We start from the raw sequence: 24,971 nt of genomic DNA on the forward strand, positions 1-24,971 counted from the left end.
CAATAACTACTAGGGGAACCACCATGAAAAAGAAGACTCAATCCCATCTCAGTTATGTGGCGATGCTTACGCTCGACGCGGACATTCTGAGAAGGAGTATAAGGACATGAAATACGTTTTCAATTCCACATTGAGTCAAAAGAGATAAAAACTCGGTTCTTTGAAATTCAGCTCCTCCATCCATTTGCAAAACTTTTAGTTTAGTTGTAAAGTAGTTTTCTACTAAGTTTTGAAAAGTCAGAATAAAAATCAAACTTCATACGAAGAAAAAATAACAACGAAAATCTACTATAGTAATCAACAAACAAGACATGATACTTAAAACTAGATGAAGAGACGGGAGAAGGTCCGCATAAATCAATATGAACTAAAAATAGGGGGAATCTGCTCCATTATGATTTAAATCGAAAGGAATGCGATGACTCTTGCTCATAAGACAAGAGGTACAAGATGACGTCTGACTAGTAGAAAATTTAACTAGACTATTCTTATTAAGTAAATCTAAAACTTTGGATGAAACGTGACCAAGATGATAATTTCAAATATCTTGAGGGGCTTTAAGAGACACCGTAATAGATGAAAAAATGACATATTGAGGTTGATCGAGAGTGTATAAATTTCCATGCCTACTTCCGGTTGCTAGTTACCTTCTGTTCTCCTGAAAAATGGTGAAATCATGTTTAGAAAAAGTGACAAGACAATCTAAGTCATCAGTGATGCGACTAATACATAACAAATTCTTTTTGAGTTGAGGGACAAGAATATAATTCGGTAAAGTCAAACGACCATGAGAAGTATGAAGAGTGAGAGAACCTTTTTGAGAAATAGGCAATGGGGAACCATCACCTATAATAACATGACGATTACCTTGATAGAAACCAAAGTAGAAAACATACCTGAAGAGGAGGACATGTGAGTGGAGGCGCCACTGTCAGCGTACCAAGAAGGGTCCTAGGGATCTGTTATAGTCATACCAATGAGGGCAGGTGACATCATCATCGGGAGAGTCCACAACCGTGTGAGCATCATGGTTATTGGGGGAGAAGGCACTGACACGATTTGATGAAGCCCCTTGGCTAGAGTCGCGGTTGTCATTAGGACAACCTCTATTTTGCTTTGTTCATTTGAAACAACGATTAGCCGTATTACCAATCTTCTTACACCATTGACATATGGGTCGATTTTCAATATCTTGACGACTCGGTGTGGAGGGCGTTGAGACGAAGAATAATAATAAGCTTCCTCATGAGGAGCAATTGTGGTATCAAAAGACTTGGTAATAACATCGTGTGATAGCTCCATCTGAAGAAGATCATGAAAAGTCGGCAAAGGAGGTTTAGTTAGAACCGATGAGACAAAAGACTTGTAGTCAGAACCTAACCCCTTAAAGAACCAAAATACTTATTTCGTCATCTCCTATAGGTGCACCTACCGCTGCCAAAGATTCGAGAAGTACCCGAAATCTTTGAGCATAATCCGAAATGGTAGAGTTACCACGACAAAGAGACCTAATTTCCTCCTTTAGTTGAAGTACCCGTGTGACACCACAATTTGCATAGACCAACGTTAACTGATCCCAGACATCAGAAGATTGAGTGAGACCCATGATTTATGTCATGGCTTCACAAGATATAGGACTATGTAAATTAGCTTGTCCATACTTTTCCAAGATTCATATGTTGGATTTACAGCAAATGACCCATCCTCTTGTTGCAGAGTAAGTGGAGTAGGAAAATGGAACCATCAAGATGATGCAAAACATGTTGACTCTCCAAGAGAGAGAGAGAGAGAGAGAGAGAATATAAGGCTTCCATAAGAGGTAGTTATCTGATGTCAGCTTCAAGCAAATCATTGAGCTGGTATGAGGGATCGAGAGCGAGCGAACCAATTGACAAAGAAGCAGGTGTATGTGGTACGATAGGATTCATGTTGATAAAGAAATCCGAGAACATTAAACACCAAGAAGAGATACCCACAGCAGTGAGGAGAACCGATTTGAAATCGAAACTGCAAAGAATAGTGAAAAAGAACTCAAAGATGACGGTAAGAGACTACTGGGAAGGATTGGCTAATACCTCGTTGGAGTGTAAATATCTCTGTGTACCATAAGAAAGATGATTGAATGGTTTCGGTGATGGAAAACCGATAACATTTATCTGTATTTATAATAGAAATAATATACAATAGATAGGAAACTTTACATAAGTTTGTACAAACAAAAAAAGAAACTTAACTAAAGAGTTCTAGCCATATTGGGCACCATGGGAAACAGGGCGAACCCACGTTGGAGCCTATGGGGGCACGTGCCCTTAGACGAAAATGTCTATAGTTCCAAATTTTTCAAGATTTACATGTTAAAATAATATAATTCCACTTCTTAAACAAGAACCAGTATTTGGCTCGATGGAGATGGGCGTAGTCGTGCGCGGGCACGACATCAAGTCCCACCATTCCTTTCTCTTTCAGTTCTTCTCAATTATTAGTTGTAGAAGATTTTAAAGGCACCCCTTTGAAATGCTCGTCTAAAGGCAAACTTTTTTCTCAATTATTAGTTGTAAAAGATTTTAAAGGCACCCTTTTGAAGTATTCGTCTAAAGGCAAACTTTAGAAGGCAAGTACGAAGAAATGGGGCACCAACAACACTTCTGGCAGAGCCTTCATAATTACTTATTTGTTTCTGTCCCTACTTTCTCTGAAGTTATCACTTTGACACTTAAAATTTTCTTTGTTATTTGAATCCCCATATTACTATATGCCTTCTTCATCCTTCGTTTTTCTGTATATTTCTTGCAATATTTTTCTAAAATTCACTAGTATCTATCTTCCCCTCCATTCTTATCTTTACAAAATATGATTATGAGGATTTTTAAAGATAAATTGTCCTTACCTTAACATATAATTCGTATATATTTGTTTTTATATAATCTAACACTATTATTTTTATCTTTATTCTGTAACCTAATTAGCTAGGAGCGTTGTTATGACATGCAGGCAATAATTAGTTTGTACGACACGTATTTCTTTTGATTATTTACTTACAATTAAATTCGGTAAAGGTTCTTAATGATGCTTGACAATTCGTCATTGGTGATGGTATTTGCTTTTTTACTATTTAACATAATCAAATGTGCCCCTACAAAGAAAATTTTCTGGATCCGCTACTGATGGAAAAGAGTTGATTCTCTTTCAAATTTTAATGAATCCACCGATCTTGTGAGATCAGTGGGATCTTCCTTCCTAATAGATACATACCAGCCGATCTTGTGAGATCAGTGGGATCTTCCTTCCTAATAGATACAAACCAGGTGATATGTTGGAATTGTTTCATTTTAGTCTACTAGTATATATATGTATCTTTTGAGAGAAGAAACAGAGAGAGAGAAGAAACAGAAGAGAGTGAAAGAGAGACCTCTTGTGCTGCAATCTTCATATATAGCTAGAAAGGTAATCTTCCAAACCATACCCTCATCAAAGAGAGTTTTCTAGGTACTATTTCTACTTATACAAACATTATTGATTGTTACTACATATTATCAATTGTTACATTTTCTGCTTGAATTCATTTTTCTTTTGTTAAAACGTTTTTGCGCAGGGAAATCTATGGATCCTAGTAGTTCTTCAAACTTGGTCAGTAACCAAAAAAACATCGATAATTTACCAGATATCATCCTTTTGCTTACACTATCCTTCCTTCCGACCAGATGTGCTGTTCAAACTTCTGTTTTATCAAAAAGGTGGAAAGATTTATGGATGAAACTCAGTACTCTCTACTTTGAGTATTATGCCTTAACTGATAAACAAAACTTTATAACTTTTGGTTATAGAGCTCTTCAGTCTCATACCCATCCTCATCTTCAAAGATTTACTCTCAATTGTTTTGGTATTAATAATTCTCATATTAATAACTGGATCAATTCTGCCATTTCCAAGAATGTAAAAGAGCTTTATCTTTATATCACCGGAAGAAATGAAATCGGTCTACCGCTCGTCAATTTTACTTCACTAGTTACCTTGAACTTGACATTAGCACCTTATTCTTGGTTTAGTGTTCCTACAATTGTTGGTTTTACTACGCTAACAACACTTTGTCTCAGTTCAGTAACATTCGCAGATCAAAGTTCATATCAAAATCTTTTTTGTAGTTTTCTAGTTCTTGAAACTCTGATTTTGGAAAAATGCAAATGGATTCCTTTTCCAGAAGTTTTAATTTCCTCTTCAACCGTTCGAGACTTTCGCATAGATAGTTGTGTTACTTCTAACTCTATAATAAGGATCTCTTTGCCAAATCTCGTGTCGTTCGAGTTCACCGATTCCAGCATGGATAACTTCTTTATAGCTGATGACATGCCTTTTTTAGTTGATTTATCTGTCGATATTAAACAAGACAAGAGTAGTAATTCTTATGTAAAACCATTTAACGAGCTTATGACTAATTTCCTAGAAAGATTTTCACATGTAAGATCTCTTACATTATCAGCAACGACATTTGAGGTACGTGCACCATTTCTTTTATTCTTACACTTCCTAAAAATGTCTATACTATCTAGCAAGAAGAATGTTTCAAATCTTACTGTTTTGTTACAAAATATATTCTCAAAGATCACAGCCTTGATAAACAATAGTTGCTTAAGTGGGGATATCCAACTATAATTTATGCTTTATCCTTCTCGTTATGTAAATTTCTTTTCTTGTTATCTTAGTTATCATATTCTTGATTCATAAATGGTGAATTCTCTTGTTGTTTTACCTAAATAGTGCCTTTGCTATACACCAAGCTTGTGGAGTTTGCTACCAACTTTCCGAAATCTTAAGAAGTTAACTCTTAAATGTGGTACAAGCGAGAAGGATTTCCATGTTATGGGTTGCTTACTGCAGTGCTCTCCGAGTCTGGAATATCTAGCAATAGATATTGAGGTAATTAAGATGGCTTATATTAACTATAAATATAGTTTTATCGACAGTAAAGGGTTAACTTTCATGTTGATTTCCTTGTAGACTTGGCGCAACTACTGTGACTGCATAATCTACAAGGGAGAAGATAATAGAGAATCAAAGAAATTGAACTTGGAGAGTCTTCTTGATTCCCTCAAAGTAGTGAAGATTAGGTGCTTTGGATGCCTAGATGAAGAGATAAAATTTGTGAAACTACTTTTAAGTAATGGGAGCAACTTAGAGAAAGTGATTCTCAAACTAGATGTTAAGGTTCCAGAGATAAGCAGAAAGCTACTGAGTTCTCCCAGGGCTTCGGCTAGGTGCATTCTCGATATAAAATCAATTAATTAAAGAGTGGTCCTGAAAATGCAAATCTAGATTGATAAGTATAATTGTAAAAAAAAAACTTCAGTCATTTCGATAATTTCATCAATGTTTATGAGTTTGATCATATTTTATGATACAGAATTACATTGTTAGAGTCAGTTTTTTGTGTCTCTTACTAGTTACTATTGATGCTTAATACGTGGATCAGTTTTAATGCAAGCTTATTGTTATTCACAAATTTAGCTCTTTAAATCTTCTTGCAAAGATAGAAGGGGGAGATAGAAATCTCTTTATCAAGATGAAACTTTAAAAAGTACTCAAATGGTTAAATGTATCTTCAGAAGCATACCATCATCAAGAGTGAGAAGCTTCTACTATTTGTTCATAAACATAAACATGATCTTTTTCTTTTACTGAAACTTTGTTGCAAGGTGTAAGATTTCTCAAAGAAACTTGTAAATTTTATTCAATCTCATCAACTTAGTATTATTAATCTAGAGTAAGATGGCTTGAGCCAGGGGATAGAAACTCGAAATACTTCCATAGCATTATTAATCAGAGGAAGCGAGCCAATAGAATTGTTGCCATTAAAGTGGGTGATGACCTTATCTTGGAAGATTCCGAGATTAAAGATAAGGTGGTCACCCATTTCTCTTCTCTCTATTCTGAACCGTCTTTTTGGCGCCCTGGGATTGAAGGATTGGCTTTACCTTCGATATCGGAGAGTCAGGCTGATGCTTTGGAAGAGGCTTTCTCGGACTGAAGAGGTTCTTCAGGCAGTCAAAGACCTGGCCAAGGACAAAGCTCCGGGTCCGGATGGTTTTTCTATCAATTTCTATGTCAAATGTTGGAGTTTCATGGAAAAGGATATTATGGATCTTATGACCTCGTTGTGGTTCTTAGGAAGTTTCAATTGGAGGTTTAACCAAACCTTTTTAGTTCTCATCCCTAAGAAGGAAGTGATAGAATCTCTCACATGATTGTAGACCTACAAAATCATCTCCAAAGTCTTGGCCAACAGACTTAAGGTTTGTTTAGACTCGATTATATCCATCAACCAGGGGGCTTTAACTAAAGACAGGCAAATCCTTGATGGGATCCTCTTGGCTAATGAGTTGCTGGACTCGAGACTTAAATCGAAGTTCCCAGGTATTTTGGTTAAAATTGATCTCGAAAAAGCATATGATAAGATCAGCTGGGACTTCCTATACTCTGTTATAGTGAAGATGGGGTTCAAGAGTAAGTGGAGGTCGTGGATTTTAAATTGCATTTCATCAGCAACTTTCTCGGCTCTGGTTAATGGAACTTCCACTGAGATCTTCCAAAACTCAAGAGGAATTCGCTAGGGAGATCCTTTATCTCTCCTTCTATTTCTTTTGGTGGCAGAGGTTCTTAGCTTCTTGATTTCGAAAGGGGAAGACCTGAGATGGTTCGAGGGGTTCAAAGTGGCCTCTGGAGGGACGGCCATCTCCCACCTCCAGTTCGCAGATGATACTATGTTTTTTCTTAATAATGAAGAAAGTCAAGTGAGGAGGCTCAAGAACACTCTAATTTTGTTTGAGGCTGCGTCGGGTCTCAAGGGGAACTTTGGCAAAACCAAGATCTTTGGTGTGGGCCTGGTTCAGGAACTGGACTTTTTCGCCGACATTCTTGGGTGCAGCAAATCTCCCCACCTCCTATTCGGGCCTGCCATTGGGCCAATCTTATAGAACCAAATCCCTGTGGAATCCAGTGATAGAAAAGGTTTCCAAGCGGCTATCAGTTTGGAAAGCTAGCCTTCTCTCAAAGGGAGGGAAACTAACACTAATCAAATCGGTCCTCTCCGCTCTTCCAATTTACTTTCTATCTCTATTCGCCGCTTAGGTATCTGTCTGCGATCAAATAGAGAAGAGATTTAGAGACTTCTTCTGGGACTCTGTCGAGAGCACAAAAAGATTCACTGGGTGGCTTGGGAGCAGATTTTCAAACCTTTCCTTCAGGGGGGCTAGGTATTAAGAAGGTAAGATGTATGAATGATGCTCTCTTAACTAAATGGATTCGGAGATTTGGGCGAGAAAAGAGCCATCTCTGGAGAAGGATCAATGTGGAGAAGTATGGGGAGCCAGTGCTTGGTTGGATCACGAAAATCCCGAAAGGAAGTTATGAGGTCTCGGTGTGGAGAGGCATATTTAATAGATGGCCAAGATTCGAAGCCCTCACATCTCTCAAGGTGAGGAATGGGTGCAAACATTAGTTTCTGGTCGGATTCTTGGCTCAGAGATTGTCCTCTTAAAGATATTTACCCAATTCTCTTCAAAATTTCCTTCATCAAAGAGGGAAGGGTGTGTGAATTTTTCGATATCCCTTCCAGCTCCTGGTCTTTGACAACTAGGAGAAACTTATATGATTGGGAAGTGATCGAGCCCAATGATCTGTTGGAGGAACGGAATCTTGTTTCTTTATCGAAGAGGGAGGATTCTAGGGTGTGGTCCTCGCCTTCTTTTGGAGATCTTTCGGTCAAATCAACCTATATATGCTATACTATCTCATGACCTAGTGGATCATCAACTGATCTTTTCGAAAATTTGGAGGGATTTCATTCCGGTTAGAGTAAGCATTTTTGTGTGAGCAGTGTGTTTGAGGAAGATACCCACTATGGATTTCCTTCGGTGCGAGGCTTAATTGCTCCTAACAGATGCCCTATGTGGGAAGGATGAAGAATCCATTAACCATCTCTTTTTGGGATGTGATGTCTCCTTCAAAGTGTGGTCTTGTTTCTTCCAAAGTCTTAGAGTAGTTTTGAAAGGGGGGACATTTTCGTGTTTGGGACAATCTGACGCGACGACAGCGAATTAATTAATTTCTCGTACATGACGTCACGACTAGAAAAACATTCAGATCTTCTGTCGTGACGTCATCTCTTTTTTGGCCAATTTTTTTGGATCCCGCCCATTGTATTCTGTTTCAATTCCTTCCTTCTTCTTATTTATACACCAAAGATCTTCTTCATCATTCTTATTTTGTTTCACATTTTATCTTCTCCATCTCTTTCAATCTCTAAAAACATCAAAGTTTCCAGTTTTTTCTCCCTCTAAAAGTTTTCTTTCTTCTTATTTATACACCAAAGATCTTCTTCATGAAAAAGGAATAAAATTTAGAGAGAGGGAATATGTGAAAGTTTTCAGTACAAAAATGTGTAGTTCATAACCGAATGGCTAGTACACAGAACAATTTCCGGTACACAAGAAAATTTCCAATACTAAAATGTCTAGTACATTAACCAAATGGCCAGTATACAGAACAATTTCTAGGAAACAAAAAAATTTCTAAGTACAAAAATGTCTAGTACATAACCAAATGGCTAGTACACAGAACAATTTCCACGACAACAAGAAAATTTCCAAGAAACAAGAAAATTTTCAGTACGAAAATGTGTAGTACATAACCAAATGGCTAGGAAACAGAAAAATTTCCAGGAAACAAGAAAATTTCCAGTAGAAAAATGTCAAGTACATAACCAAATGGCTAGTAAACAGAAAAATTTCCTGGAAATAAGAAAATTCCCAGTACAAAAATGAGTAGTACATAACCAAATGGCCAGGACGCAGAACAATTTTCGGTACACAAGAAAATTTCCAGTACAAAAGTGTTTAATACATAACCAAGAAAAATCGAAATTGGTTAAAATTTGATAGAAATCAGGAATTGGTTGAATTAATAAATCTGAAAAGTTGGAGAGAAAAATTCGAAAATGAGGAAACTTTAAATTTAAATGAAAAACTACCAAAAATGAGGAAAATTTAAATATAAAGAGATAAGAAATAAATCTGGAAGAAAAAGAAAGAGAAATTTGAACCAATTTTGAATTTTTGGAGAGAGAAATTCAAAGAGAAATATTTGTTGAGATTGGAGAGAGAAATAGGAATTGGAGAGGGAAATATTCTAAATTAGTTAAAAATTTGAGAGAAAATAGGAATTGGTTAAATAAAGGAAATAAATCTGGAAAGAGAATTAGAGAGAGAAAGTAAAAGAGTAGAGAGAGAAATTAAAAAAGCGGAGTGACAATTCCCGATATTTTCAGAGTGGCAAATCCATAATTTTTCTAGGTGACAGATTCCGTAAATTCGAAAAGAAACATGGGTCTTACGGTAATTTCACCGAATTTTTTGATGAAAGGCCCAAATTTTGGGCCCAAATACAAAAAAAAACCCAACAAGGTTTAATATCTCACCCAAAACCCAATAATCCAATAATAACTCATATCAAACCCAAATACACATCCCAATGTGCAATCCGGGCCCAACTCTTATCTCTAAGATTTCCTATTTTCTTCTAAACCCTCTTTTGCCCTCCTATATATATCCAACAACTCTAACAAATCATATCTTTCTCTCTCAAAAATCTGATTTACTTTCTCTCTCCAAAATCTGTTTCCACCTTCTTATCTCTCTACCTAAACCGAACCCCAAACCCTATTTTCCACCTTCTTCTCTCTACAGTCATCATCTCTTCAATCATCATCTTCGTTTTCACCTTTCTCTCTCTAATATTTTCATCATCTTCGTTCAGTCATCACCTACAGACACAAACCGAGATACAAACCCTCTTCTTCATTCATCATATCTATTCATCTTCTCCAGCCATCAACTTGTTCGAATCACCATCTTCTTCTCCTATAAATCCAGGTAACTTTTGATGATGAAACTCTTTTTTATGAGATTGTATGCTTTTGTTCATCCTTCTCGTGTAAAGCTTAGTTTCTGAAGTGTCCGTACAGTTCTTTCGCTGTCCGTACATCTTTTGTGTTTCTGTTATAACTTTAACGTTTGTGTTAACATTTACAAAAATGTCGGAACATTTCGTTACATGTTACAGGTACTTTATCGTGTTAACACATTTGTTTCTTAGCTATTGAATTAGCAGTTTGACCAACATTTGATAGAATGATCAGACATTGCTTCTTGGACCACCTGATTATACCACATATTCGAAGCATTCAGTAGAATGTTATCCATCATTTTCACATAATTTCACACATTTCATTAAATTATACCACATTCTCCTTGATAACTGAACATTCCTACGCATGTCCAGACATTCTCTGTGTTGCCGCGACATTACACTAGATGTTCATACATTTGTTAACCTGTTAAGACAATCAATGATACTTTCTTAACATTTTATTCAATTTTGCAGTATGGAAACTGAAAGGTCACTTTCTACATCTCAAAATAATGACAAGAAGTTAGTATGTGACTCATGGGGCGACGTATTTACGGAGATTGGGCAAATATTCCCTGGTGGTGTCAAAGCTTTTCGACACGCTATTGGTCGTTATACCATTGCAACCAAGAACAACTACAAATATATCAAGAATGAACCATGTCGTGTGACTGCCGTTTGTTCCAAACCCGGATGTAATTGGAGAGTCCACGGGGTTACACCATTGGGATGTAAATCCGTGTTTCTTTTGAAAGAATACGAACCGATACACGATTGTCTCGATGTTGTTCTCAAACCTGCGGATCCCAAACTCTCTAGTAAACTTGTTGGCAGCCTAATGGATGACGACATCAGAAAACACCCAAATTGGAGTACTGCTGAAGTTAAAGAAAAGTTTCAAGACGATTACGGTGTTGAGTTGAGCTATTACTTTTCTTACGGTGGTAAGAAGGTAGCCATGGACAAAGTATTTGGGCAGGAGGGTGATTCCTATGCAAAGTTGAAGTGGTACGTAGATTCTTTGGCGACTACTAATCCCAATAGCATAATTGATTTGCAAATCGAACCCACTACCAATAGATTTGTCCGAGTTTTTATTGCGCTTCACGCATCTATCCTTGGGTTTCAACACTGTCGTCCCGTGATCTATATTGATGGAACATTCGCCAAAACACGTTTTAATGGCTGCATTTTAGCTGCGGTTACCAAGGACGGAAACGACGGTATGTTTTCATTTTGACATCGTACGTTAACATTCTAATGTTCCTGCCAACACTTGACTAAATTTTAAGAACACGATCTACAATGTCGCTGCATCCAGTGAGATGATGCATCATTTATTGGTGTCACTGGACATTACCACGTATGTTTAGACATTGGATCATTTGCTAATGCACTATTGGTTAATGAATCAACAACACTAATTTTGTATTATTATTTTTTTGTTAGGTCTGTTCCCCATTGCTTACGCAGTTGTGGACATTGAGAATGATCATAATTGGGAATGGTTTCTGCAAAATTTGAAATTAGTGGTGGATCCGATCAAACGTTACACCTTTATTTCGGATAGACATGCTGGAATTCTAAAAGGCGTGAAGAATGTTTTTCCCACCGCTCACCACTCATTCTGTGCTTGGCACTTACGATGTAATCTAAACTTGAGAATACGTAACGGGGCGCGCCAGTCACGTTATTTTCAGAGTCTTATGTTTACGGCGGCACGTGCATTACCCGAGAGCGAGTATCACGCAACCATTGAACAAATGGTTGAGATGGGTGGAACCAATGTGGAGAGGTTTTTCCAATCCCTTAATCCGGAATCATGGGCAGATTCCTTTTTCCCCGGAGATAGGTATTTTGTTTACTCATTTTCAGTTGAAATGTTGAAACACCACGAACCTTGTTACCGGCACACTTTAAGTTTACACAGTAATTTTTTCACATTTAATCATAGCTTCTGTTATGAAAGGACATTCGCCCTATTGTTTTGTCATTCCAATTAATGTTCATACATTTAGTGTACGGTTGGAACACAACATGATTTAATATAAGCATTCCGTAAACTGTTGTGACAGACGTTATAATGTTGTCTTACAGGTATGGCGCCATCACTTCCCAACTGTCTGAGAGCTTCAACAACATGGTAAAGAAAGCCCGCGTTCTCCCTATTACAGCATTGTTGGATGCCATAAGACAGAAGATTATGAACAAGATGAGAAATCATAGAGACGCCGCTATTGGATGGAATACATTTCTTTGCCCATCCATTAACTTGGAGCAACAAGCGAAATACAAAGTTGCGGAGACTTGGAGATACGTCGAGGCAGCCCCACTTATTTATGAAGTATATTCGACTCCACGCCATTCCGTAAATCTTGGTACTCTCACATGCTCTTGTCGGCGTTGGCAAGTAGATTCGCTTCCGTGTCAACATGCAATGTTATGCATCAACAAGACTCGGGGTGATAGTACGTGTTTTTACGATCCAGTCTGGACGGTTGAGGCTTACAGAAACACATACCAACATTGTGTTTACCCCGTTCCAAATTATGACGAACCCTATACTTTTGATCCATTAACCAAGACTCTTCCTCCACTAGTTAGAAGGGCACCAGGGAGACCACGTACAACACGGTTGCAGAGTTCCGGAGATGTTACCAGGAGGAAAAGAATATGTCGCAGGTGCAACCAACCCTCTTATCACAACAGTGCAACATGTCGGGCCCAACTGTAGTTCTCATTTTTCTAAATGCTTCAACATCAACGATATGTCTCAACATGTTACAGACTGTCTGTACATTGTGTTGAATGTTTTAGAAAAATCTTTTGGTATTTAGTACATATTTTGTTCTCTTGTGAAAATGTTATAACATTCTACAAAATGTTCAGTTAATGAATCCTTACATGTCTTACTATTATTTACAATGTGTTAACATTATGGATTTTTTGAATACATTCGTAATAATGAAGGAACATTATTACATATTTCTCAAACATTTATCAATTTGGCCCAGCATTGAAAGGAATGTTCTAACATATCTGTGTATGTTCTTCCCTGAAACAAACTCTAAGTGGACAATGCATGTCACACATGTTGTTGAAGAAAAATAATAATATATTCAAATTTACTTCATATTATTTTAACATAAACATCCCATCCAAAATCATTGTATGTAATCTAATCAAGAATGTTAACATCCCAAAATAATTTACAAACCATATTTGTTTGTAATCTAATCAAGAATGAAGTCGTTTCGGGTTTAGTGATATGAACATAACCCGTTACCTGAACAACTACTTCATTTTTGATTAAAAAAGATCCTTTACAAAAAAAACATACACAGGGGAAACTACTTCAAGCTCGGGCCATCCTCCAAGATATCGTATTCTCTCTCAAAATGTTGTGGGTTAGCTTGGCCCTCTTCCTTTGTGCCAGGGATACCCAATCTGGGTTTTCTGTATGCTGTTTGGGTCCTGTTGTCGTGCAGTCTGCCACGAGCTCTTCAATTTTCAAAATGACAAACAGACCGCAATCCGGGCTGTTCAAGACACAAACGAAATGTTAAAGCATAACCAATAATGTTTCTACAGTCACAGACAATTCTGAAACATAATGTTAAATGAGACTAAATTATTAATAACTACGTGTTTTTTATCAAATTTATAAAAACATATAAGGTTTTGTACCAACATTTCCCGGAATGTTAAAACAATTTCCAACTAATAAAAACATGCATCGTAATGTTGGAACAGATAATGAGTGAGAACACTTACTTTTCTCCCTGAGTAGGGAATTCTGGCTCCCCAACGACATCTGCATATTTTTGTTGGGTTCCAAACATTGTGAACCCAACTTCTTCCATTACATCCTCGACATATGCCGCGTACTCCCTGGCATTTTCGTAGCAGTCCTTGGCCTTCTTCTTGTCAAATGCCATTGAGTCATAATGGGTCCACCTATGGAGAAATACATTGTATATCAATAGTGTCCAGTGCCCCCCCTTGCTGCGTCCCCCGTTGTTGGGTGGCAGATTGGTGCACACACAAACAATATCTCCGGTTTCCCAGCATTATTACTCAACGTGCGATTGAGCATATGTTCGATTGAAGCTTGGTTGACCTCCGACTTTATCATTGTCTGTCGAACAAACACAAAGTTATCAAAATGTTCACTCATATAAAAGATGACGATAGGAAAACATTCTAATCTCTTCACTTACGTAGATCTCTGATGGGAGGCAAAGCACACACTTTTCTTTCAATTCCTTGTGATTTGTGACAAAGGAACTGGCCCAGTTGATTATCTGTGAATCGCATTCTAGATTCATCATCAACATGTCGAGCTGCTTTCCACATATGTCGTTTATGCCGTCACTAAACCACACTTTAGTACTGGAAAATGTGGAAAAAACAGTGTCACCTTTTGTAATGATAAGACATACCGGCCAATGCTAGAACATTACAGTAAGCTAAAATTAATGTTTCAACACAAACAAGAATGTTTAAACATTATTGTCAGTGCATGAACATTACAGTAACCTACTCCTACCTTTTGTTATTTTTCCTGATGAATTCTTCCATCAGACCCTTTTCATCTTCCTTGACATTCTTCCACACCGGGCTTCTTCTCCAGTTACCTAGCTTCTCACCTTCCTCCTCTGCTGCTGACCTTCCGCCTCCCAACTCTACAATTTCTTCTACATTAATTGTCTTTTTCTTCTCGAGTTGTTTTGCTTTCTCGGTCATGGTTCGGGTTCTTGGCTGTGTTTTAACTCTCTTCACCAAAGAGTTTGGTTTGTTTTTATCTTTCTTTTCCACAACTTCAGCCGTTTCAACCTTTGGCTTATCTACAAAATCGTCTTCAGAAGAACTTTCGTTCTCCACGATCTCATAGTTCTCATATACTTTTGCCACTTCACAAACCTCTGAAAAGAAAGCTGAAGGCCAAGTCAGCTGGAAGTCAACTTCTTCCGTCTCATTTTCACCTACATTCAAAAAACTTTGAAAATGCTTTTCACCTGTTCCCACCACCACACGTTTAACTAGTCAACATTCGATAGAAAACCAAATCTTAACATAAATGATTATCCAATTCTTGATCAATATATATAAACGTTATCACGTATGTTCAAACATTTTACGTATTTATGTGGGAGAAGAACACTTACTTGTTTGTTTCTTATTTATTACTTAGCCGACCAGTCTATTGTCGTTCGTGGTAAAAGAAAGTCTTCAATTGTCGTGGTAAAAGACATCGTGGGAGTACGATAGAACTCGTTTACTTACCGTTTATCAAAAAACTTGTAACGATGGCGGAACAATTTATGTTCATACCAATCATCTGACAAGTAAGTAAGAATTTCAGAGAAGAGAGATTGATTGCACACAAGTTAATACGTTGCTTAAAAAAAAAAAAAACTAGAAATAAAACCAACTTTAATCTAAACAAAGACAATATTCATTACTTTTTATAACAATATCTCAAATGTTGAAGCATTCTGGTGTTTGCTCCAACATTTCCAAATTCTTATAAAGCAAAGACAGGAATGCCAACAGAAGTAAAGATTTGCGTGAGCATTTACTCACTTGACCCAGCAACTTGGCTCACTTTCTGCTCCTGCTTTTGCCCCTCCACGGAAGATTGACCCTCATCAGAAATTGCCTTCTTACCCTTATTGTCTATTTCTGCTCCTTCAGTTTGGGCTTCGGCATCACTTTCTTTTTCGATGCTGGGTTCTACGTTTACTTGTTCCGGATTTTTTGGGGCTACTTCCTGCTCCACTATCTTCTCTCCACTATCTCCACTCTCCACCTCTTGTCTAACCTCTTCTCCAACATTCACCTCATCTCTACCAACAGTCACCTCCTCTCCAACAGTCACCTCATCTCTACCAACCTCTTCTCGAACATCCACCTCCCCTCCGACACCAAAATCAAATTCCAAAACATCATTCTTCTCTCCTCTCTCTCTCTTCATCCTCTCCAATTCCTCTCTTAATACTTCTCTCTCTCTCTTTACCATCTCTTTCTCTTCTCTCAACCTCTCCACTTCCTCCTTCAACTTTTCTACTTCCTCCTTCAACTTTTCTACTTCTTCTTCATTCATCTCCACCACCACCCTCTCAGTGAACTTTAACAACTCTTCCTCTTCAACAGACTCTGGCACCAACTCCACCTTCACCTACAAGGAGGGATACATATGGTTATTATTCAACACCTCTCAAAAAAGTCATACATTTAATTAAATGTGAACAAATTCATACAAATGTTCCAACATTTGCCACAATGTCAATCAGACATCAGTTATGTTAGAACATTTATTAAAATCACAGAGACATTTTAAGAAATGTTTCAACAAATTACCTGCTCCTCTGTAATGCTTTCCAGCTCTTCTTCCAGTCCTTTAAGGAAGAATGGCTCGATCATCCATCGAGCTATTCTAGGACTGACCCCTACTTCTCCAACCAGGTCCTCATGGATCCTGGTGTGCATGCAGTACCAGTACTGCAAATAAATTAAGAGAAAATTAAACACAAATAGGTCAGAAGTGTTGTTCTGTATCATCACAAGGAATGGAAAAACATTTTCTACATTGCCCAAACATTCTACGAAATGTATCAGCATTACAGAAGCCCCAAAAGATTGATGACACATTTTGGAGAATGTCAAAGCAAAATAACTTGATTTATTTGCACCTTAAGAAATTATGGAAAATTTAAGTGCATTGTAATGAATACTTACGGGGAGAAGAGTCAGGCATCCTGAAGCTTTTGCCGGGTCTTCCGAGTGCTTGTTTATTCTCTCCATCATGTAGGAGTGAATAGCTCTCGCCCATGAAACTCTTTTCATCATTCTCTCCGTTTGGAGATTGTGATAAAAACTCCCGACAACCGAGGAGCCGGCAGCTGAAGCAAACAGGAATGTGGCTGCCATGTACATAATCCATAGTTTCAAAAACTCAATGGCCGGAGCCTTTGTTCTTGCAGCCACATGCAAAGCCTTTTCGATGCTGGGACCCCCAAAAGATGCAGCCTTTCCCTCAACAATACAGTCTTTGAAATACTTGCTCAAAAACTGGTCCTTAGCCACATCTATGGTGACATTGGTTGGGAATGCATCATATATTTGTCCTTCCATTGGGACTCCCAACAACAAAGCAACATCTCCGGGAGTGAACTGAATCAACTTCCCTCCGATGTTGAAGGCTTGGCTCTGTTTGTCATAGCAGTACAGAAGATCATAGATGGCTTTGTTCGGCTTCTCCATCACATTCTCTGTTCGGAAACTAAAACTGGTCACTGCCTTAAATAAGGCCCCGAATGGTGAAGAAAGCAACATCTTCCTTTGCTCTTCAGTAATATATAACTGCAATTCCCGCGCCACCTTGAAAACTGCTTTAAAATTACATTTGTAATTAAAAGCAGTTTTCTTCTTCTGCTCCATAGGCTCTTTTGGTTGAGGCTCCACCATGGGCTCTCTCTTCTTGGAAGTATATCCTCGGTGCTTCACACAAAAAGTAACAGATATGTCAGCACATTCTACAAAATATACAACACTACACTGAATGCTACATCACTATAAATAATGTCAGATCATTTTGGAACGTGTCCACACAATAGAGCCTATGCCAATGCTGGTCTACACAAGAATGAAGGACCACTAATTGAAACAACATTTCAAAGAATGTCAGCACACTAACAAATATGCCAAAACATTATATGAAATGTCAAACCACAAACATTAAATACAGGACATGGGTCAAAAATGTGTATACAATAAGATACCTTTTTGCTTGTTTTACAGAATGACAACACACGAACAAATATGCCAAACCATTTTAAGAAATGTGAGAGCACAAACATTAATTACAGAACATTGACAAAGATGTGTATACAATAACATACCTTAGCCTGTTTAGGACTAGCAACTTTCTTGCCTTTCTTGCTAGGCCCAGCAGATGATGGCTCTTCACTAGCCCTCTTTCTAGGGCTAGCCCTCACTGGAGTCTGTTGTCTTTTTTGAGGATCATCTCCTTTCTTTGTTGCAGCTTTAACCATCTTTGTAATCTGCAAAATTTGTTATGTTTTGTATTAGACACCCACATGTTTCAAACAAACACAAAATGTATGTACACAACCAAAAATGTCTAAACACATACTAATTTCGTTTACACAACCATGAATGTTAAAACAAACCATTCATTTCATCAACAAAGACAAACACCCATAAATCCAAAACAAATGACTAAATTCCTCCACAGAAAGCTAACTTTCGTATCACACCCCTAAATGTTAAAACAACCCTAACCTAGAAACTTGATGAAGACTCATAAACACCCAAATGACCTTTCTGTGAAGATGCATGCTTCCGAAATCACAAACAACTATCAAAATGTCTAAACATAATCCAACATTTCTTCAACACAACCTAGAATGATAAAACAAATCATTTACTTCATCAACAAAGACAGACCCCCAAAAATGGAAGACAAAGTACTAAATGTCTCCACAGAAACCTAACTTTCGGATCACAACCCTAAATGTTAAAACAAACCTAACCTAGAAGCTTGATGAAGAACCATAAACACCCAAATGGTTCCGAAATCACAAAACAACAACCAAAATGTTTTATCACAAACTTTAGAGCAACTTAACCCTAAAACTTTTTCGAAAAACAACCCAAAATGATTTATCACAGACTATAGATCAAACTACTAAACTTGAAATCATAAACCCTAATTGTTTGAAAACTCCCCCAAATTTTCAAACACCCCTAAATCTGTACCAAAACCCACAGATGTGAAACAAGAAACCCCAAAAATGTTCCAACAATCCTAATAATTTACCAACAACAGAGAGGGGATCAAGAGTTAGACGAAGAACAGAGATGTTCCTGTTTGTGAAAGAGAGAGAAATCGAGAGAGAAGCTTGAGATTCGTTGAAACAGAGCGAAATAGAGAGAAAAAAGAGTAGATCCGGTTGCTTAAATAGGTTTGGTTGAGAGAGATTCGTCGGTAACGTTTCGAATCAAAGAGGGTTTAATGCCTTGAGATTGTTTCGCTTGAAAAAGAGAAAGAGGGAGATAGAGATGGACCGGTTTCTGGTTTTGATCGAGATAGAGAGGAGAGATAGAGAGGAGAGAGAGTGAGCAATCGGTTGAATGAAGAGAGAGAGAGAGATGGAGAGTTTTGTGTCTCACCGGTTTGAATGAGGAGAGAGAGCGCGCGGAGTCCGAGAGAGAAGAGAGTAAGGCTGACATGAGTGATGAGAGGGTTGTGTCTAATCAACCTTTTTTTGGGCGGGAATTGAGTGAGGGATAAGAGAGGGAACAAATTGTTTTGGAGGGATAGAGAGGTAATCTAACATTTTGGGTTTTTTTTGAAATATAATTCCCTATTGGGTTGGATTTCCTATTTGGGCTCCTTTTTTGGGCCTTAGATTTATCCTCTCAATTTCACCTTTACTTCTGACGCATTGGACCCCTTTTACATTTTTGGATATGATTGGTTTGGGCCCTTATTTTCGGCCCAGTTTTGGACCCAACGCCCATTCCCTCTTATATTATATCAATTCATAATCTTCCACTTTGACTCTCTCTCCCTAAACTCTCCCCCATTCACTGACCGTTTCTCTCTATTCTTTTGAAACAGAAATGAAGTCAAGCTTGATCATTTTCTCTCACCCATTCTTTAATTTTATTCATCTCTGTCATCCTTACCCCTTATTCTACCTTCATTAAAGAGCTAGCTCTGTCTTAACACAGATTACCTTGATCAATATATATGAAGTATATTTGAAAAATTCATTAACATTCTAAAACACCATAATATATTAAAACTATGTAAATCATATTTTTTTGTTTTTGTAAATCAATTACACATCACATTGTTCGGAAAATGAAACCCCAAAATTGTTTGGCAACTAAACTAAGGATTTCCATGGATCCTAATCTCACCTTCACAGTCTACAAACGTTTCTTTTAGAGCAGAAGAAGAAAGGCCCCCGTCCATTGGAGTTTCCATGTTCTGAAACTTGCAATCCATAAAAACCCTAAAATATTTTTGCGTAGGCAAAGGAGGGATGCACTGTTCTTCGGGGGCTCTTGCATTAAATTGGCAACTAAACAAACATAATCTGGTCCAAATAAGTGTTAATCTCATCTTTGCTTTCCCCGTTCCCAAACTCTCTATCTCTCTCTCTCATTCCACGTGTATTGGGCTACCAACTGGTTAAAAGACTGGGTTGTGTACTCATTCAGCCACAAAACATATTTTTTTTCTTTTGTAAATAGACTACGATAGTCATTACATTGGCATTGATACATAAAAGATGTGATAGGCACGAAACTGTCGGATTCAAATTGTTACAAAGAACGGACCTATAGCCCAACTAAACTATGGCCTAAAGCCCAACAACATTATTTATACCTTAATAACTCAAGTTCAATAAACCATGGAAACCACTTCCTCTGGAAATCGAACTTGGAATCTCTAAAATTTTGGAGTTTATGTCAACACATTGGACCACTTGGGCAACCAATTGTTGACCAGCCAGGAGGAAACCTATTGTTTAAACTGCCAGAAAACCTATTGTTTAAACTAATTAATTGTAAATTGTTTTACTAAATAATTAGGGGGCCCCTAACATGTGTCTGTAGAGCACATGTTAGGTCGTTAATATTTTCTACTTTTAACCAATTAAAGGAAAAGAGAAATAATTTATGATTTTGTATAAAAATCAAAATTTTTATAAAGCTTAACGTATTTCTTATAAGTCACCTATTATGAAAAACCATCGACAACGTGCATAAATATAAGAAAAAAATCATAACAACAAAAAAAATACTAAATGAAAGGAGAAGATGATGAAGGATGAATCCATGCAAGCTACAAAAAGATTGCAACACAATCATGTATATTAAAGCTCAACCTGGTCGAGTGATTATAACTCACATTCTCCATAATCACAATCATGTATTGCGAAGCTCTACTTCATCGAATTATAATGAAAATTCAAACCCCAATCCCCCTTTCATAAAATCAAGGCACTTCAAAAAATTGTCACTTGTTATAAATCTTTGATTTATGGCGGATGACCACCACCCTTTGTAACTCTCACCACCATAAGTTCTCCACCACTATTTGTATTCAAGCAACATTGATTACATGTAACTCTTGTATTAGATATGTGTTATAACTGAAAGTCGCGGAAGCTATCGAACCTATCCTAGAAATTGATCCGATTATGAAGATTAATCGAAAAGCTAAGTCAAAATCTAAATATGCAAACAGAATATACGAGGTTCGGCTTTAAAGCCTACGTCCTCGGGCGAACAAGAAATCTTTATTGAAGGATAGATGAAGACGACTCACACAACCCGCAAGTTCGTCCCAAGATGGTACCGTATAGAAATTAACCTTCTATACTAAATCTTCGACGACCGAGAAATTAAACACCGCTCAAAACTATGAACAAAATCTCTCTCACTTGCTCTCTCTCTCTAGCTCTCTAAAGAAGAGTTGTTGTTGAGTAGTTGTGTTGATGTGTCTAACAAAGCACTCAAGCCCCCTATTTAAATACATTATAAGCCGCCTCAATTGAATCCAAAATTGGAAACCTTTCAATTTAGAAACCCAATTGAAAACCGCCATCCAATTAGCTTTGTTAAACCGCCTACAGCCACAAGCAAACCGCCATCCAATTTGTCCACCGACAATTGACTCCCACAATATGTATCTCTTCAAAGGCCTATATAAGGAGGTCTCTAGCTAATGTGTAAATATACCAACCTAATGTGTACCAAATACCAATGTACCAAAGTAGAGAATCTCTCTACAAATATAAGAATATAAATCTAGTTCTTCTTGTCTACAATCTCTTGGTTAATATATTTCTATTGTCTTTCTTCTTCCCTCTTTTATTTTTCACAACACGTTATCAGCACGAATTGCTCTATGATCAAAATGACGAAGAAATTATCAACTCCTTGATCAAGATATACGCACATAAAAGATTGGTAAGTTTGGTCAATAATTATTGGTAAGTTAAAAAGTATTTGGACCTTGCTTTGTTGAATTTACAAACTTATAATTCTTCTTTATTGCTAACAATTTATTTTATTGTTGTTGAGACATATTAAATCATATCAGAAGGATATGAGAATTGCATAGATAAAAGGATTAACATTCCAATTAATCTAATATGAATGTTAATTCAATTCATTCGATGGTGAGGTTAATGTAAGTTATATTTTCAAAAATAAATTAGTATTACTCTCATAACTAATATTTGGTGTTTTATGAATATATTCTAAGTGCATATTTGATAAAAAAATTCCAGATATATGACAATCAATAATTCTTTAGATATATCTTAAGGATGATAAAATTATCTCATATAAGTACTTCAATTCTCCCATCTTATTAGATTTATTAATAAAGATTCTTTCAGGAGAAAATTTAACCATTTGATTTTGGTTACAATGAAATTGAATCATCTATTTCTATTTGGTATTTTATGAATATATTCTAAGTGCATAGTAATAAAGATTCTTTGAGGAGAAAATTTAACCATCTGATTTTGGTTACAATGAAATTGAATCATCTATTTCTATATGATATTACCAAACCTGCAGTTTGGTAAGCAATATGAGTAAGTTAATTATCACCAAAACGGTGAATCCTTGCAAAACAAAATTTGTTTACTCATTCTTGAAGAATGAAAAATATTGATATTTCAATATTGGAATTACTTTTCATTGATTATTTAGATATCATAATGGAACTTGTAAGAAAATTACTTCATCGATTTCAGATTGAAAATGAAGTAGCAAAAATGAACATCTCATTTCACTGCATCAACATATAGTCTGATTAGATTTGGAAAAGTTCTTCACAGTGGAAGACAACCAATTTTTGTGAAATTCTTTTAAGGAGAATACAACATTACAATGTTGGTTGCACTTGTATTACAATAAAATTTTCATGAAGTGGTGATAATATCTTTCTTTCGTGTCTATGGATGACGACGAGTTGAAAATTATTGGAAAATAAAATTTGTTGAATATCTCATTTCATATTACACCTAAAGTTGTAATACACAAAGAAAGAGATGATGGATTTTAATAGAAAAATCGCATGAAGATGACATCTCACATGTAATCAATCACACCTAAAGTTGTTATTAGAACAAATTTCTCACACCTGAAGTTGTGGTTAGATAACAATTTTGGTCCAACAGATCATATGATATAAAAATAGAAATCAAAATTTGTCTGAAGCAATTGATTTCTCTTTCGTCTATGTCGCATCCTTGAAGTATGTGCACATAAATAAGACGAAATCTATCGACATTAGGCGGAGGAAGTCTTATATTCAATGTCGTAAAATACTTGAAAGTATCAAGTTTCTTCCATTTGCAATCAATGTACTTAGATTTGTACCTCCAAACATAAATATTTTTCAGAGCTTAATATGCTCATACACGGACAAAGGTCGTGAAATATGATCTGAGCTGATCAAAGTGACATATACTCCTGGAGAGGATATGAGAATCCTCCTGAAGAGGCTATCAAATTAGAAACAAATGTAGTTCATGTTTTCAATAAAATTCTCTGAATAGGATATGAGCTAAAAAAGACATAATTGACCTTTTACGTTGGCACATATATGAGGTCATTGAACTATGTATGCTGTGAGAATTTGAGAAATCAAATAAATTATTTCAGACGATATATTTCTGAAAAGTAGCTACTGAGAGCATATTGATTCAGAATTAGTAATTTGTCAACTTTTGATGAAATACTTCATTACTTGTGGATTTTTCTTACACAATAATTAAGTCTTCGGACATGAAGTCGAAGCACCAACCAAGAATTACCCTGAAGGTAATAAAGTAGACATATGTAAGAAATGTCATTTAGTCTATAAAGGATTTGACGTCCACTTATAAAATTTCAATATGAATTACAAATCCTCGAACTATATTATGAAGTATTTATAAATCCTAATGTGACTCTTGAAGAGTTTATCAAAGTTTGACAGTAGAGTATTGAAAAAGATTATTCGAGTAAAGAAATGTTAGGAAAAACAACCTAATTAACTTGTTCAGGAATATGAAGATAAACAATGCGAAAGTAAAAGTAGAGACACCAAGATTATTTAACGTGGTAAAAAATACCTCCAAGATAGAAGGTAAAAAACTACGGGACCTAGTCCAGAAATCTTCCACTATAAAATAATGGGTTACACAATTCTTCACCAAACCTATGGTGGATAAACCAATTCTTCAAGATGTGTAGAAACACTCTTGGATAACAACTCTTCCCTAAACAAATAGAGGATTAACCGACTCTTCCAGATGTGTAGAAACACTCTTGAGTAACAACTCTTCACCAAAACTATGGTGGATAAACTGAACAAAGAAACAAAGAAACAAAGAAATAAAAATCTCTTACTCCTTAGGATTTGAACAAATCCTAGATTACTAAAGGTTGAAGAAGATAACCACAAACTAAATTGCTTCACAAGATTAATAATCTTCTTTTCTTCAAATCAATATTCTTCTCTTTCAATCTCTCTTCAAAGAACTACTTCAGAAATCTCTCTTTCTCTGACTTCTCTTTGTTCTGGAAGTTGTTGTGTATAATCTCTTCCCTTTCATTCCCTTTTATAATGATATATAGGGAGGTTTACCAATAGAAATAGGAATTCCTTTTTAGGCTTGAAAAAATAGAAGTTTCTATTTTTTCCCTAAATAAAGAATAAGGGAAATCCTATTCCAACTAGGAGTCCTTTTATTATAAGGAGGGACCCCAACAAACTGCCCCTCCCGACTTATGAAGAGGGACCTACCATCCCCAAACCTGCAACACTGCTACATAGCTCATGTTTGCCTTTGGGTAATGGTTTTGTCATCATATCTGAACCATTGTCGTCAGTATGGATTTTCTTGTTTCATACTGCGGTGGATGGCACTTTGACTGTCGCAATGAATAACATAATTATCTTGTTT

At 36.6% G+C, this 24,971-nt stretch overlaps 4 protein-coding genes across 5 annotated transcripts in view; 2 read left to right on the forward strand and 2 right to left on the reverse strand.

Annotated features, from left to right (window-relative positions):
* The window catches only part of LOC147555802 (AP-5 complex subunit zeta-1), a 48,454-nt gene that overhangs the window by 15,707 nt on the left and 7,776 nt on the right, over positions 1–24,971 (reverse strand). The window lies entirely within an intron of this gene.
* On the forward strand, positions 3,167–5,476 carry LOC147555803 (F-box protein At4g09920-like). 2 transcript variants are annotated; one of them, XM_086663482.1, is made up of 4 exons: positions 3,167–3,486; positions 3,593–4,491; positions 4,756–4,914; positions 4,996–5,476. In XM_086663482.1, exons 2-4 carry the CDS (start codon positions 3,601–3,603, stop codon positions 5,281–5,283), a joined length of 1,338 nt encoding a protein of 445 aa, XP_086519608.1. In that variant the 5' UTR covers positions 3,167–3,486; positions 3,593–3,600; the 3' UTR covers positions 5,284–5,476. The 2 variants fall into 2 exon arrangements, with proteins under 2 accessions (XP_086519608.1, XP_086519610.1); XM_086663484.1 differs by having other exon boundaries at positions 3,199–3,444.
* LOC147555804 (uncharacterized) lies at positions 9,398–12,878 on the forward strand. The gene is made up of 4 exons (XM_086663454.1): positions 9,398–9,923; positions 10,435–11,183; positions 11,410–11,812; positions 12,058–12,878. The coding sequence occupies exons 1-4, from the start codon at positions 9,523–9,525 to the stop codon at positions 12,692–12,694; spliced, it is 2,190 nt and encodes a 729-aa protein (XP_086519580.1). The 5' UTR covers positions 9,398–9,522; the 3' UTR covers positions 12,695–12,878.
* On the reverse strand, positions 14,034–18,017 carry LOC147555805 (uncharacterized). The gene is made up of 7 exons (XM_086658540.1): positions 17,865–18,017; positions 16,702–17,463; positions 16,324–16,464; positions 15,676–16,141; positions 14,510–14,945; positions 14,210–14,352; positions 14,034–14,098 (listed from the first exon to the last, which is right to left on the reverse strand). The coding sequence occupies exons 1-7, from the start codon at positions 18,015–18,017 to the stop codon at positions 14,034–14,036; spliced, it is 2,166 nt and encodes a 721-aa protein (XP_086514666.1).

The sequence above is a fragment of the Eschscholzia californica genome, unplaced genomic scaffold (assembly GCF_041429995.1).
Source record: "Eschscholzia californica isolate CP2 unplaced genomic scaffold, dmEscCali1.0.p SCAF_2, whole genome shotgun sequence".
NCBI classification, from domain to species: domain Eukaryota; kingdom Viridiplantae; phylum Streptophyta; class Magnoliopsida; order Ranunculales; family Papaveraceae; genus Eschscholzia; species Eschscholzia californica.

What these genes read in the sequence shown, in the direction of transcription:
- LOC147555803 (XM_086663482.1), top strand. Translation starts at nt 3,601, where the DNA reads ATGGATCCTAGTAGTTCTTCAAACTTGGTCAGTAACCAAAAAAACATC. An exon ending in TATCAGCAACGACATTTGAG is followed by an intron (nt 4,492 to 4,755) that starts GTACGTGCACCA and finishes TTACCTAAATAG; the next exon opens with TGCCTTTGCTATACACCAAG. An exon ending in ATCTAGCAATAGATATTGAG is followed by an intron (nt 4,915 to 4,995) that starts GTAATTAAGATG and finishes ATTTCCTTGTAG; the next exon opens with ACTTGGCGCAACTACTGTGA.
- LOC147555804 (XM_086663454.1), top strand. Translation starts at nt 9,523, where the DNA reads ATGTGCAATCCGGGCCCAACTCTTATCTCTAAGATTTCCTATTTTCTT. An exon ending in TTCTTCTCCTATAAATCCAG is followed by an intron (nt 9,924 to 10,434) that starts GTAACTTTTGAT and finishes TCAATTTTGCAG; the next exon opens with TATGGAAACTGAAAGGTCAC. An exon ending in TCCTTTTTCCCCGGAGATAG is followed by an intron (nt 11,813 to 12,057) that starts GTATTTTGTTTA and finishes GTTGTCTTACAG; the next exon opens with GTATGGCGCCATCACTTCCC.
- LOC147555805 (XM_086658540.1), bottom strand. Translation starts at nt 18,017, where the DNA reads ATGGTTAAAGCTGCAACAAAGAAAGGAGATGATCCTCAAAAAAGACAA. An exon ending in CTAGTCCTAAACAGGCTAAG is followed by an intron (nt 17,464 to 17,864) that starts GTATGTTATTGT and finishes TTTTGTGTGAAG; the next exon opens with CACCGAGGATATACTTCCAA. An exon ending in CAAGGAATTGAAAGAAAAGT is followed by an intron (nt 14,099 to 14,209) that starts GTGTGCTTTGCC and finishes TTTGTTCGACAG; the next exon opens with ACAATGATAAAGTCGGAGGT.